The following is a 14745-nucleotide window of genomic DNA, read 5'->3' as shown; positions in this document are numbered from 1 at the left end:
CAAAGCTGCTGTAGTAACAGATAACCTGGAACTTTCCATAGCACCACATGCTAAATATGTATCCACTGAGCTCCAAGAGAAAAAACAGACATAGCAAGGCTCATCTCAGAGGCATCATTTTATTTTTGTGTTGTTTTCTTCACCCACTAGGTATTGCTATTTCTAACTAAGCCTTGTTTACAGTTGCCTTGTTAATGAAAAAGGCCTAATCATTCTTCTTTTGTTTCAGATAAAGCTTATCCTGAGATAGTTTATCTTGGCCCCCTTTTCCCTAGGTTTTCTCACTTTTTTTTCTTTTTTGTATAATATATCTTTCTCACTCAACCTCCATTTGAGCTTACTTAGCAAATAAAAAGAGAAGGACATTGAAAGATAACATAAAAAAATCTCTGATATCCTCCTTTTCTTTAATATTTCTGACTGACAGCCCTTCATAGCATTTACTTAGATGACATTGAAAAAGCAATTATTATTAAACCAACCATCACCAGAAACAAAATATGAAGAACTTTGTTTCAATGAAGACAGGACTAATCTCAAAGGACCAAGCACTATATTGATTCCTCTTCTCATTTCTTTCTTCCTTTCCACACTCTTCTTTTTCATTTTGCTAATCCTAGTCACACATTCAGAAGTTCCTCATAGCCATATCTGATGGTGCATCCCAGTGGCGATATCAGTCAGGAGGATAAGGTAAAGAATTGCTTGACTTCACATATTCAAGACTAATATATACAACATAGTGATCTCATCTCAGAAAAAAGTTGCTCAGTGTTGGGCATGCAAATGTGTATGTACATATACATCTGTGTGTATATGCATGTAGAAACCACAGATTAATGTTGGGTATCTCGCTTATTTACTATCTATTTTCATTTTTGAGAGAAGGTCTCTTCCTGAGCCTTTACTTCTTCAATTTGGCTAGACTGGCTGACCAGAGAGCTGTAGGGATCCACCTATCTCTGCCTTTCCAATACTGGGGTTACAGGTGCATGTCACAATACTTGACTTATTACATGGATGCTGATGATGCAAACTCAGGTCCTTATATGGCAGTCACTCTATAACTTAGCCATCTTCCAAATTTGAGCACAGAATTAAATAATATTTGTAATTTAAACATAAAAAATAATGACATGACCATGTAATGCTTGTGTGCATTTTGCATTTTACAATGCCAAAAGCAGGCTAAACATTTATCTTTTCAAGTATTTATCATTTCTGTATTGTGAAAATATTAAACAATAATTTCTTTCAGTCTTTTGTAATTCTCACTGAATTACTGCTGACTATACCAACCATACCTTGTGAAAGCAATGTTAAACAAAAGGAGCAAAGCAGGCAGGAGATGCTTTCTGACTTCAAATATAGTATGTTTAACAAAATATAGTAGATTTCAATAGTTTTTTTATAAATTTAACTTTTTTTCCAGTGAAAGAAATTAGATAGGCTAAGTGCCTCAAAATCAATCCACAGCTCTTATTCTGAGTCTGTTTTCTCAGACCTCGGACATCAACTGAGTGAGGAAATTCTTTTATAGACCACCCATCTGGTCCCCATTCCCAATAAGCTAATGCATATTCACACAGCCTACATATTCAGATCAGCCCTACACAGATTTTATTGCTGTATTAAAAACTACACAAAAACAGTTACATAGTGAAACTTAGCATTGAAGGATGATTAGATAAAGCTATTTGTAAATCTATAAAATTTTATCTGAATCTGTGCCACTTCACATACTTTGTCACAGAATCTCTAAGGAACTCACCTAGAATTTTGAAAAGATTTCCTTTCTTGCGATCCAACTTCCTCTTCTTTGTGGTGTACCCAGGTATTCTGAAGTGACCAATAAATGTTTCCACTTCTAGGTTCTTGAGCATCTATCTCATTTCCTTACTACTTTGAGTTGAGCAATTGCTTTATTTTTTGCAAGGTTGGACTCTGTCTTCTTCAGCAATGATCCAGTTGTGGAGCAAGAAGCTTTTTAGTGCTTGTGGATTTTCTCTGTCACATGTAAGAAAATAGTTGCGAATGCACAACTCATATCAAAGATAAGCAATTAAAGTCATACCAACTGTAAATAACAGGTCTCCTGGGCTATAGAGGAGAGACCAACTTTAGAAAGGGATTCCCTGCTTAGGCTCTATACTCTCTTGGGAAAGCATTCATCTTTTGAGACATTTGGGAGTCAACAAATCTTCCTTTCATCCTAAAAGAGTTTGTATAGAGCCTATGCCTAACCTTGTTATCCACTATGCCAGCTTTTCATAGAAACCATCACCACTTCTTTCTGCAACTCTGAGTCAGACTCCATGTAATGGACTCTCAGCTTCTCTATTTTTGTATTCTAGGTCAATTTTCTTGTCTTTTAAGTAGGACTGCATGGAAAGGACATGTTAAAAAAGATGTCACAGACATTTGAGAATGAGAAATGACAAATAGATCTCTTCTTTCCCTCATGCTTGTGTAGCTCTATGGTTTAAAGAATAAGGAAAAGACAGATGAAGTGTAAGAGCAGAGAAGCAGAGAAAAAGAGCAGGAATGAGTTTCTAACACAGTAAAGGGTTTAGAAAAAATAGAAAAGGCAAATAATATATGAAATTCCCAAAGCACAAACCTAGCCAAAGCCCCTCCTCTTCCTTCTACCTGATCCTGCGATCTCTATCCAAATGCACAGAAAGAAAAATGCGTGTTGCTTTTTAACAAGGTACCAACAAGGTTTTAGTTCATGTGCACTGGTCCTCAGGTTTTGACTTTTGCTTCAGGAAAAGACTAGGTACTACATGGAAGAAGCATCTTAAGGGAAGTAAGAGTGATCATCTAGGCTACAGAATAATCCAGTCTATACAGATACATGTTATGATTATTTCTCTGTGTGACTGTAATCTGACTCCTATTTTCATTTTTCCCTTTAAATTTTTTATTTAGCCACATGTTACAAAATAATACTTAAACTGTTGTTTATAGTCTGATGAACTCTGCCGGTGCCAAAGCTTAGGCTTTGCCAGAACCTGCCAAACCTGAAACCACCTACAGGTCCATTGTAGGCCATCTGTAACACTACAGCTAAGTACCCAGACTTTCTAATCCTCCTCCAGGGTCTAGTCTGATAAGTATTCCTGACCTCCTATTTATAGATTTTACATATTAGGTCTAGATTTCACAATCAGTACACTAGCATAGTCTAGCTTTCCATGTATTTACTGCAAAAGAATGAGGCTTGGGCCAGCGACTCTCCCATGTCCTATCCAATCTTTCCAACCAGGTAGGTCTAGCTCCATACTCCAGTCTTGGAACAGGAAGCACAACCTGTACAATATTCCAGTTACCTCTGTTCACCTGATTTCATTTCACGCAAACCATTTCTAACCTCTATAACCAATGTGCCCCATCATCTTATCCTCTTCTCTAACCCGCTTTATCCATAGGCTAACTAGTAAAGGAGCTGACAAATACAGTCCATGTGCTCAGATACCATCCCACAGATAACAACAACATGAAAGATTAAGTATCTTCTCTCCCAAACCTACCAATCTTCTAGAAATTCCTGTCAGTGAGAAGTATCTTAGATAAACTCCAGGACACAGAATTTAAAGGAATAATCATAGACTTCATCAAAGAATTCAAGGAGTTTTTAAGAAGACACAAAGAAACAGCCTGATGAAATCAAAGAGGAAGCTTAAGAAGAATAAATGCCTGAGAAAACACAAGCATAAAGCAGATGGAAATGATGAAGACAGTGAAAGACTTGAGAACTGGATTCATTAAGGAGTTAGCAATGTTGAAGAAGACTTACACTGAAATGAATATGGAATTGAAAAACCCAAATAGTCCAATTAGAAACTTGAAGGAAAGCTTTATAAGTAGAATGAATCAAGCAAAAAGCAGAATATCTAGTCTTAAAGATAAAGTAGAGAGTCTAGACCAGATAAGAAAGGAATATGAAGAAAAATTATCAAAACACAGAAAAGATGGTATATGGCATTGTCAGGGTCTCTTGGTGGGGTATAGTGAGGGGGTCTTGAAATAATTCAAATTGACTGAAGTATAGACATAGAAGGCCAGAGTAGGTTGGGACATAGGGTGCAGGACCTGTGCTAGATCTGGAGTATTGGGGAAAACGCACAGAAGAGGAGGGCAGGAAGAGTTGCTGGACTAGACCTTGTAGCTCAATTTTGATATGGAGCTAGACTTGTTTTTTTTTTTTTAAAGTAAAGTCAACCTTTTAAAGACAGAAGCATGAAACTTGGCATTCATAGTCACGGACTTTGGTTGACTGGTCTTCTGCTACAGCTCCTACAGGGATTTATGGTTGATTTGTGGAGCCATGCTGTAGGCATCATCAGTTATTTTGCCTTGGGAAGTTTTGGCTCTGCAAGTCTTGGTTCTGCATAGGAGCCTCCTGTCTCCTAGGAGACACTTACTCAGCAAGTAGTGTTCTAAGAGCTAATGGGAAAGAGCAGAGTAAATGTATAGGCAAGAATGGGCTTCAATACCTCACTGTGTAGATATGATCTTACTCCTCTGTTTTAGCTTTCCTGTGTGTGTGTTTTATTTCAGTCATAGTCATGAACCCATGAGCCTGGTCCAATTTCCTTGATTATAGACCTATCTGTGTCTTTTGCTAGAATGATGATAGGTAGTAGGAAAGACTATCAGAACACAAAAGGAGTTGAAGACCTAGAAACCTAGTTATTTTACCTACATTTTCAGCTGAAGGGTCAGTTTTCAGCTCTTGTCCACCCTGTGCAGGTTCCTGCTACCTTAATTTCTAGAGTAGTCCAACAATAATCAGTTCTCTGACTTTACTTACCCACCTGTGTTGTTGCTATGACAGGACACTTGACAGAAACAGTAAGTTGGGGGAAGGACTTATTTTGTCTTATAATTTAAGAGTATTTAGTCCATTATAGAGAAGGTATAATGTTGGATGGCAACTAAAATATGTAGTATATCTAACAATAACCTTGGCACTTTGTTATGGTGTTCTATAAAAGGCAGGGGCAGTATCTTGCACTGTTATGGGTACATTGGGGCCTCTCTAACAAGTAACTTGGAGGGAGGTATTCCAAGACAAGGCAACTCTATTTTATGAACTCTTAACATGCAGAGTAATGTATGTAGAAGCAAGTGTTTTAAAAGACAAAATGGATGTATGTTATAATAAAATATGCTGAATCATTAATGTTGAGTATAAGTAACATGGTAGTTTGACTGTATGAGTCAAATTACTAACATTTATATTAAAATGGTATGGTTAATTTGTTCAGCATATATTAAATGCATTTGTGAAGCTGGGCACTGTTCTGATACCAAACACCAAGTCCACAAATTAGTGACTGAAAACAAGGTTACAGTAAAATAGGAGTTTACTGTAAAAGCATCTTTCACTTTTATAAACCCAGAGAGACAGTTTTATAATATCACAGAAAGAATATGGATGCAAGATTCCACCCTTTCTACCCTGAATCTTAAGATCTCTGACTGAGGAAAATAAACTTTAGAGATGAGAGAAGAGCACAGTTAAACTCACCTTTCAGCAAACATGCCCTATTAGTCAGCTGTTCATTTCTATGAGATGCCTGAGGGAATTAGCCTCTTTATTTCTTTATGCCTGATAAAGAAAGTTACATAGCCACAGTGTAAGCAGTAGCAAGACTGGACAGTCCCATTGCTTTAGGCTGGAATAGGAGCACTGGGTGGTGATGGTGGGAGCACACTGGAGTAAACTTCTTGTATCCTGAGCCATGAGGTAGACAGAAAAGTATTGACTAGGTCCACAAGCCCTTGCATGGTATGCCACTAATAATCATTGACTAGTTTCCAATCTGTCAAAGATTCTACCACCTTCCAAATGTTTCGTTCTGTGAATCCAGTTGTTAGAATATGTCCCTTTGCAGACCAAACATAGCACACACAAAATGCCTAAGGAGAAGCAGGCCATGGTGGATATATTCATTGTCTTAGCATCATTTATGGTAGTTTGAATAAAAATACTCCCACAAAGCTCATTTATTTGGATGCTGGTCCCCAGTTAGTGGCATAATTTGAGAAGGATTAGGAGGTGTGTTGAAGTGGAAATTTTTGGTTTCTTTAAAGACTAAGTTGTGTCATGTGATTTATTTTAAACTGACTTATGAGAGGATGTATATGAGAGGAAGTTTTGCTGAGGCAGATATATGAGAGGATGTTTTGTTGAAGTAGACATGTGGGAAGATGTTTTGATGAGAAAAAGGGCATGCGATAGTTTTCTAGAGCAGATGCTTGAGATGACACATGATGTTTGGAAAGGGTGTAAGTATAACCCAACAGACAGTGGAGGATACTGTGGCAGTGGTTCACCTTGCCAATCTTTGCTGGTCTTTGTTGGGCTTTACTGATGCTGGTCTTCACTGATGACACTGTGGCATTGGCATTGGTTTGCCTTGCTTTCTTCTCCAATTATCATTTGTCATGACTTCATGGAGAGAAACATACCAAAGAACTTCTCATGATATTCCATCAGCTTCTTGCCCCTTCGGCAGACTCCGACTGACTGGCAGAGCCATGTGGTTTCTTCTGGATCAAGCTACTTCTGCTGTTTTGTGTGAATTGAACTGCTGATATCCTGATAATGTAGATTCAATTTGCCCAAAAGAACCATTTCTAAACAGGTCCACATCCTCTTTTGATCTATTAATCTTTCCACTACTTCTGGTGGATGATAGGCTAGAAGTGAGGGTAAAGCATTTAAGAACCCTTTGAAAGTAGGTTTTGAAAATCTAAGCCTACAGCATGTCCTTGTTGGAGTGTAGCAGAATTTTACTAGAACTGTTGTGTCCGAAACAAATCTGAAGTGATGGCACCTAAGCTTTAAAGTAGCCTTTTGTCAGTAATTGTTATCTGAGATTTTATGGGGTTGTTCTTTTGAAGGGCTCTCAGAGCCTTCACATAATTTAGTCTCAAGACAGGCTTGGCAAACCAGGAAATCTCATATGGCTGAGAATAGCTTAGAGGATGGGTCTTTCTAGTCAACTCCTAGATTAGATAAGAAGTTTTGGTATACCAGAATTGACTTGCTTAAAGTGCCTTTTGTGTAACAATAAAAGGACCTTCTAGGAAGCTGTGAGGGTTCTGTCAGTCCTTGAAAGTCTGATCCATTGCAGCTGAGAAGCCCAAATTCATCCTACACTATCTCTCTTTTCTTCTATCAATCATCCTGCATAACCCAGGACACATTGACATTGGAAGAGGTATGTCATTAGGGATGTGCTTTGAGCCCATGCCAAGCCCAGCCCCACCCCCCTCCTTCCATCCTTCTCTCTGCATTTCCATTCAGGATCAGGGTGTTAAGCTCTTAGCTATTGTTTTCACCCCATGCCTGTCTGCTTGTCATGATGATCATGGACTAACATTCTAAAACTGTAAGCAAGCCCTGGTTAAATGCTTTCTTTTATAGCAATTACCTTGATTATAGTGTCTCTTTACAGCAAAAGAAGAGTTAAAAAAGACATCGTTATCTCACACTGAATATATATATCAAACATTGCATTGATCCCCATAAATAGAAAAAAATAACAATCTGCAAATTTAAAGTGGTATTAAGTAGAATAAGTTAATGAAATCAAAGTCAAATAGATGCATTAAGAAGGCCAACCTGCAAAGTGACTCAGAGGAAGAGCTCATGATGCTATACCACTCCTGGGCATATACCCAGAGGATTCCCCACCATGTAATAAGGATACATGCTCTACTATGTTCATAGCAGCCCTATTTATAATTGCCAGATGCTGGAAAGAACCCAGGTATCCCTCAACAGAAGAGTGGATGCAAAAAATGTGGTATATCCACACAATGGAGTACTATTCAGCCATTAGAAACAATGAATTCATGAAATTCTTAGGCAAATGGATGGAGCTAGAGAACATCATACTAAGCGAGGTAACCCTGACTCAAAAGGTGAATCATGGTATGCACTCACTAATAAGTGGATATTAACCTAGAAAACTGGAATACCCAAAACATAATCCACACATCAAATGAGGTACAAGAAGAAAGGAAGAGTGGCCCCCTGTTCTGGAAAGATTCAGTGAAGCAGTATTCGGCAAAACCAGAACGGGGAAGTGGGAAGGGGTGGGTGGGAGGACAGGGGGAGAGAAGGGGGCTTACGGGACTTTCGGGGAGTGGGGGTTAGAAAAGGGGAAATCATTTGAAATGTAAATAAAAATATATCGAATAAAAAAAATAAAATATAAAAGCAAATGTGACACCTATAAAATAAAAGTGAAGCCTTTTTGGTATTATTTCTGTGAGTCTGAAAAAAAAAAGAGCTCATGATTATCGTGTAGGAAGCCTGGGGTCAAGCCACAGCATGCTTACAAAACTAAAATAAAGTACTTAGCTGGCTAAAGTAGAAATCTCATGCATGCCCTTCTGTCAGAAAACTACCAAAGATAATGTATGTGACACAGAATGATTCCAGAGCCTCCCAAGATGCAAATCCATCAACACTAAAAATGTTAAATGCAGAAAGAACACCAGTTTTGTCTTGTAGCAAAGGCAGGAACTAGTTGGAAAATAGGTGGTATGCAGGCAGGTGCACAACAATATGCCCAGTTGGTAGTGGCACCTGTCACAGGATACAAGAGATAACAGGAGAGCAAGCCAGTGATACGGGTCTTTTTAGAAGCCACATCTTTTGGGGTAGGCTCACAATGTACAACCAAGTAGCAGTTAAGCCCACATGGAGTCTCATTTGTATTATAGGCTGAAGTCAAGGTCAGGGGTTAGATGTCCCCTGAAAGCCACTTTCTTAGCTTGCAGTTATCAGAAATGAATCAAAAGTCAGATATGGTTTTCCTTTTTTCAGATCATGTAGATTAAGTTTTCTTCTTAGAGATTTCATAAGAAAAAAAAGTATCCACATTGTTTTTTGTAAGACCAAAATTTTATTAGAACAATCAGAACTCTGTCATAGAATAACAAGCAATACTTTATGCATGTTGATTTTCCTATGTGTGCAGACACTGAAGCAGTCTAACATCATAGTTTTATTTCAGGACTTGGCTGCTTTTTTGCTTCCAGAATGTGGTCCATAAAAGTCTTTGGTCTGTCTGTCTTCCAGTTAGACAATGCCAGCTAGCCATCTGGCCTGGCAGCTTTGAAGAGAGATACTTCCACACCCAGGTTGTAAAGGTTCCAAGCCATGATTGTGAGTGACTGCGGTGGCTATTCCTGTGCTTCTGGGAAGAGGGGCCAGTAAGCAGTCTGTAACCATGCTTTTGGGTTCTTTTCCCTACCACTCTCCTCCATCTCTTCCAACACCCCAACGCTAGGTAGGAGAGAAAGAAGGTTAGAGGGGAAAAAGGGTGTCGATATTTGCTAAACTGCTTCTTGTTGATCAGGGGTACTGAGTTTCTTGGGGCAAGTCCAATCTTCATCTGCAGGATATCTCCACCAGCAACCAGGCGAACCAGCAACCAGCAACCAGCAACCAGTAACCAGCAAATGGTAACCATCAACAGCAGCAGCAGCAGGGGGAGCAACAGCTGCCAACCCCTCTCAGGGCTTTGGTATTTTTAAATCCTCTCAGGAGTCCCCAGAATTCCAAATATAAACTATCTTCAGCTGGCAAAATCACAGCCCTGCCAGAGCACGAGACAAATTATAGTTAGCAGCTGTGGCCAATCCGATGTAACCCAATAGCCCACATCTGGGACTAAAATAACATATCTGTGTTTTTAAAAAAACCAAAATTCTCACTACAGCAGTACTGTCCATGGGTGTTGCCAGCATCCAAAGGAGCAGGAAGCATGAGAAAGTGAGGTTGGAATGAAAGCAGTGAAGCTTAGGAAAATTTTGCTTCTATTGTGCATGGGGGTGTAGAGAGCATCATCTATACAAGCAGGATGGCTTCCCCTGCTGAGTTTTACATCAAGGGGAGTAGTTCTGTGAACACAGGTTAGTAAATGATTACTCCTTTGTGTGGTTGATCAAAAAAGAGTTGAGCCTTACATTTGTCCATTTTTTTTTTGTAATTAAAAACTGTGTGCAGGCTCATTCATGCCTTCAGAGTGTTATGGTATGTGCTTGGCATCTTCTTTCACTTTGCAGAGCCCTGGGATAGAATGCAAGCTGTCACATTTGGGGACAAGTGCCTTTACCCACTGAGTTACCTCATCAGTCTAGTTTTGTTAGGCCACTACAACCATTGCACCACCCTCAGAAAGATAGAACACAGGTATGTTCTAGAGTTTGAGGTGCAGTGAGTCATTGTAATATTAATTATGTGGTGACTATTAGTGCAATGAGTCCTCATAGAGCAAACTTGATCAGATGCCAGAAATATCAAAATAAATTTGATGGCTTGATCCAATTGGCTATGTCAAGCCAGGGCAAACTGTCTGGGTTTAGTGTAGGACAGTAAGAAATTGCAGGGTCCCTTAAGTTTTGCAGATATGGTTATTGGTCATGACCTTTCTAGATGCCAGAAACAAGCTGTCAAAATACTAAGTAAATGGCAATTTCATGCCATCATTCTTCATGATTCAAACCAATTCCTTATCTCTTAGGCTATGTTTGATGGATGCAAGTATATGATCCCAAACTTACTAATTCTTAGCATCATTTTTTTTTAAAGAAAGAAGCCACCAGTTTCACACTTTTTTTTTGAAGATTCAATCAAGGCATTATAAACAGGAAGTCCTAGCAGATCATTTTCATCTGTTTAGAAACACAGAACAGTCAATGGTCATGACCTGGTTTTTAGGACACTATGTCATGGTACTCATGACAAGGGTTTTGGACCCTGTTGTGGGGAATCTTCTTTATGGGCACAGTTCTGTGTCTTTAGTCTTGTCCATAATGTTTCTACACTTGGTGTTTCTCAAATGCCTGTGCATTGGTCAATGAATAATGAGATAATCATTGTGTAACATGCAAACTATAATCCTATGGATCTTAAAGGTGTTTCCATGCATCAAATCAGTTAGTTTATACAGGAATATTGTTTGCTTTAAAGTAAAACATTTTTCTCCAAATGCCTGTGAATTTTGTTGCATTCCAGCCATGTGCATATTATTGTGGACAGAAGCAGCTGTGGCAGAACACATATATTAAAAATTTCAGATTCTGTGTCCCTAGCTGCAGATTGTCTTTTTCTTCAACCTCTTCATAGCATCTTTGATTTCTTTGTTCCTCAGACTGTATATCAAAGGGTTCAACATGGGAATCACCACAGTGTAGAAGACAGAGACAAATCTGTCAAAGCTGGAAGAGCCACCAGAACTTGAACTCAAATAGACAAAGATACTGGAGGTGTAGAATAGGGAAACAGCTGTCAGGTGAGAAGCACAGGTGTTGAATGCCTTGGATCTGCCCTTTGCTGAAGTGATCTTCAGGATGGACAAGACAATATAGCCATAGGATATCATGATAACTAGCACATTTACAAATCCAAAGATCATTGTTAATATGGCAGTCAGGACTTGTACAAAGAAAGTGTCTGTGCAGGACAGAACCAACAACTGTGGCATGTCACAGAAGAAGTGATTGATGACATTAGTTCCACAGAAGTGGAGACGAAGCAAAGCAAACAACTGAAGTAAAGAAGCAGTGAGCCCAGACAGATAGGATGCTAGCACCATCAGTACACAAAGAGTGGGCGACATGATTGATGCATACAGAAGAGGGTTACAAATGGCAGCATACCTGTCATAGGCCATGGCTGCCATGAGACAAGACTCACTCAACCCCATGGTAGAAAAGATGAAATTCTGAACAATGCAGCCCACAAAGCTGATAGTTTGCTTTTCCTGGAAAAAGTTTGAGAGCATTTTTGGGACTATGCAGGTAACATAGCAAAGATCTATGATGGAAAGGTTACAGAGAAAGAAGTACATGGGTGTGTGGAGGTGTGAATCCATTCTTATTAACACAATAAGAGACAGGTTCCAGGTCAGAGTTGTAATGTAGATGAGTAGGAATGTGACAAAGAGCAGTATTATTATTCTGGGTAAGTCTGTGAATCCCAGGAGGATGAACTGGCTGATCTCAGTGCAGTTTCCCCTGGTAATCATTTCCCTGCTGTTCCTAAGATCAAAAGGGAGACAAGAAAGTACATAGGTGACCAGGATGAAATCATAGCACTACAATTTTCACACCATCTGTCTTTCTCCTATGAGCCCTGAAAATAAAAGAAATGCTTCATTGTCCCACAGAAAGAGTTAGTCGTTCTTCTCAAATTGTCAAGAAGACACTGACTGAGAGGAGCTGCAAAAAATGGAGGAATATGATCAAAGCACATTATGTGAAATTTTTAAAGAATTAAAATCAATGAGAAATAGAACCAGAAATAGTTGCTAATGCCTTCAATTGCAGTACTTGGGAGACAAAGCCAGTCAAATCTCTGAGCCTAACTTGGTTTACATCGTGAGTTCTAGGCCAGGCAACACTACATAGTAAAACCTTGTCTCAAATAAAAAAGAAAAGTAAAATTTATTCTGCTAACAGAAGAAGTGAAATATTTAGTATATTTATAATAATTTTTGAAACCCTTTATAAGTATATTTAAGTCTCCAAACTGGAAAATACTGTAATGTGCAATTCTGCTGTTTTGTTGGAGTGAGACCATGTACACAAGTCTGCCTCAGTAGACTTCACAGAAAGCATTCCAAAGGAGTTGAGTATACTTCACTATTTGGTGTTCCCATGATCATCCTAATGTCAGAGTATGCTGCTTCTTGAAAAGTTTCATGAGATGTGGTGAGGAGTTCAGAGTTTAGAGTGTTCTTAATGTCCACACTAAAAAAATGAGAATAATAAAAATCCTCAAATTAAATATTTATAGAGACAGCTATAACTGAAAATGGAGGAGAGTACACAGCACACAATCAGGTTCATATGTATGTTCACTAGATGGTGGTTGTCATTGAGAGCTGATGATCAAATGTGAATGACAGCTGGTGAATAAGAAATGCTAGTGTTGTTATTTTTTCTTTTTGGGAAATTGAGAGCTCTCTTATCAGCCCCATGGACAGTGAAGTACACTGCTCTAGGTAGTAGCCTATTAAAAAGCTTTATCTATGAAAGTGAATCTTCTTTGGGTCATGAAGACATATGCCCTCTTAATTATCTCTTTATTAGTTTTCTTGTCTTTGCATGCAAATGATCACAGGGGAGCCATCATCATGATGGGACTGACCTTAATGGAGAAAAATGATCAAAGTAAATATTTCATTTTCAGAACCATAGAGGTAAAATTTTTAAATATAATCCTTGAGTTAGTTTTCACTAACAGCAGCAATATTGGTAAAGTTATGTCTATACTCCATGACCACGTTGCCTTACTTTGAGATGAAATGGATAGTCAGTGATAATAGATGAAACATCTTTAAAAGTTAAATAAAGTACTTGTACTTTCAGATGCTAATACTATAGTCATTGATCTTTCTGTCTTTCTGTCTTTCTTTCTTTCTTTCTTTCTTTCTTTCTTTCTTTCTTTCTTTCTTTCTTTCTTTCTTTCTTTGGTTTTGGTTTTTTCGGATTTGGTGTTTTCAAGACAGGGTTTCTCTTTCTAGCACTGGCTGTCCTGGAACTCACTCTGTAGACCAGGGTGGCCTCGAACTCAGAAATCCACCTGCCTCTGCCTCCCAGAGTGCTGGGATTACAGGCGTGTGCCACTACCACCCGGCTGATAATTCATCATTCTTAGCATAGTGGACATGTGCCCAAAGAACATATGAATACCTTGGAAATAAATATATATAGGCAAGATTTTTCTATATACCAGTATTAGTATTTTGAATTAATAGGCAAAGGAAAAAACTCTTCCACAAATTCTGTGTAAGAGCTTACTAGAGTTATTACATCTCATTGAAAGATTATATATATATATATATATATATATATATATATATATACATACATGTATACATGTTTATATGACATTGAAGTAGACATCTCAGATTCATAGCAATAAAACAGTCTAAGAGAAAAAATATGATTTAAATCTCTTGGCAAAAGTGGTCCTAGCAGCTTATAGCTTCCGGGTGAGGAAGAATCATTCTCTTGTGGAGAATTGGCCACTGATTGGTTTCTTGTGTCCCAATATCTGGCCACATGCCCATGTGCATATGTGCAGCACTACTTGGGCTCAGGAGTTATTACTAACCAAAAATAAAGAAGGATGTGAGGTGGGGAGGGTTATGAAGAGATTTTCTAGGAGGAATTGGAAAGAGGTACTGGTTAATAGATATGATCCAAGTACTGGTCCTGGAAGGCAGATGGAGGAAGGAAACTGGGTTGGAGAGGGGATCTGGAGGGGAGTGGGGGTTTGGGCTCAGGTGTCATGAGGGGCAATGGGATGGCTGAATGGGTGGGGTGTAGGGGGTATCTCCAGGAAGAGATAGAGACCTGGGATAGGGAGGCACCCATGAATCAATGGGGGTGTCCTTAGCTGTGACTCACAGTGCTGTAGATATGGAGCCTGGGGATACTGTCTCCTGTAGCTAGGCAGGAGCACTGGAGGAGCAATAGGGACACCAACCCACCCACAAAACTTTCAGCCCAAAACTTATCCTGTCTATAAGAAGTGCACGGATGAGGGATGAAGCTAACTGAGGGAAAGGCCAACCCATAACCAGTCCAACTTGAGACCCATCTAATGGTCAAGCACCAATTCCTGACATTATTAATGATACTCTGTTATGCTTGCAGACAGCAATAAGTTGTCCTCTAAGAGGCTCCACCTAGAAGCTGACTCAG

The 14745-nt window shown here is 38.9% G+C and overlaps 2 protein-coding genes across 3 annotated transcripts in view; both read right to left on the bottom strand.

Moving 5' to 3' along the window:
* Positions 1-14745, bottom strand: part of Dtx4 (deltex E3 ubiquitin ligase 4) — an 852074-nt gene that overhangs the window by 446256 nt on the left and 391073 nt on the right. The window lies entirely within an intron of this gene.
* Positions 11121-12059, bottom strand: LOC127689831 (olfactory receptor 5AN1-like). Its single transcript, XM_052189405.1, has one exon. The coding sequence runs from the start codon at positions 12057-12059 to the stop codon at positions 11121-11123; it is 939 nt and encodes a 312-aa protein (XP_052045365.1).

This window comes from Apodemus sylvaticus, chromosome 1 (genome assembly GCF_947179515.1).
Source record: "Apodemus sylvaticus chromosome 1, mApoSyl1.1, whole genome shotgun sequence".
NCBI classification, from domain to species: Eukaryota; Metazoa; Chordata; class Mammalia; order Rodentia; family Muridae; genus Apodemus; species Apodemus sylvaticus.
Note: the sequence above shows the minus strand (reverse complement) of the source record. Positions and strands in the feature narration are given on the sequence as shown.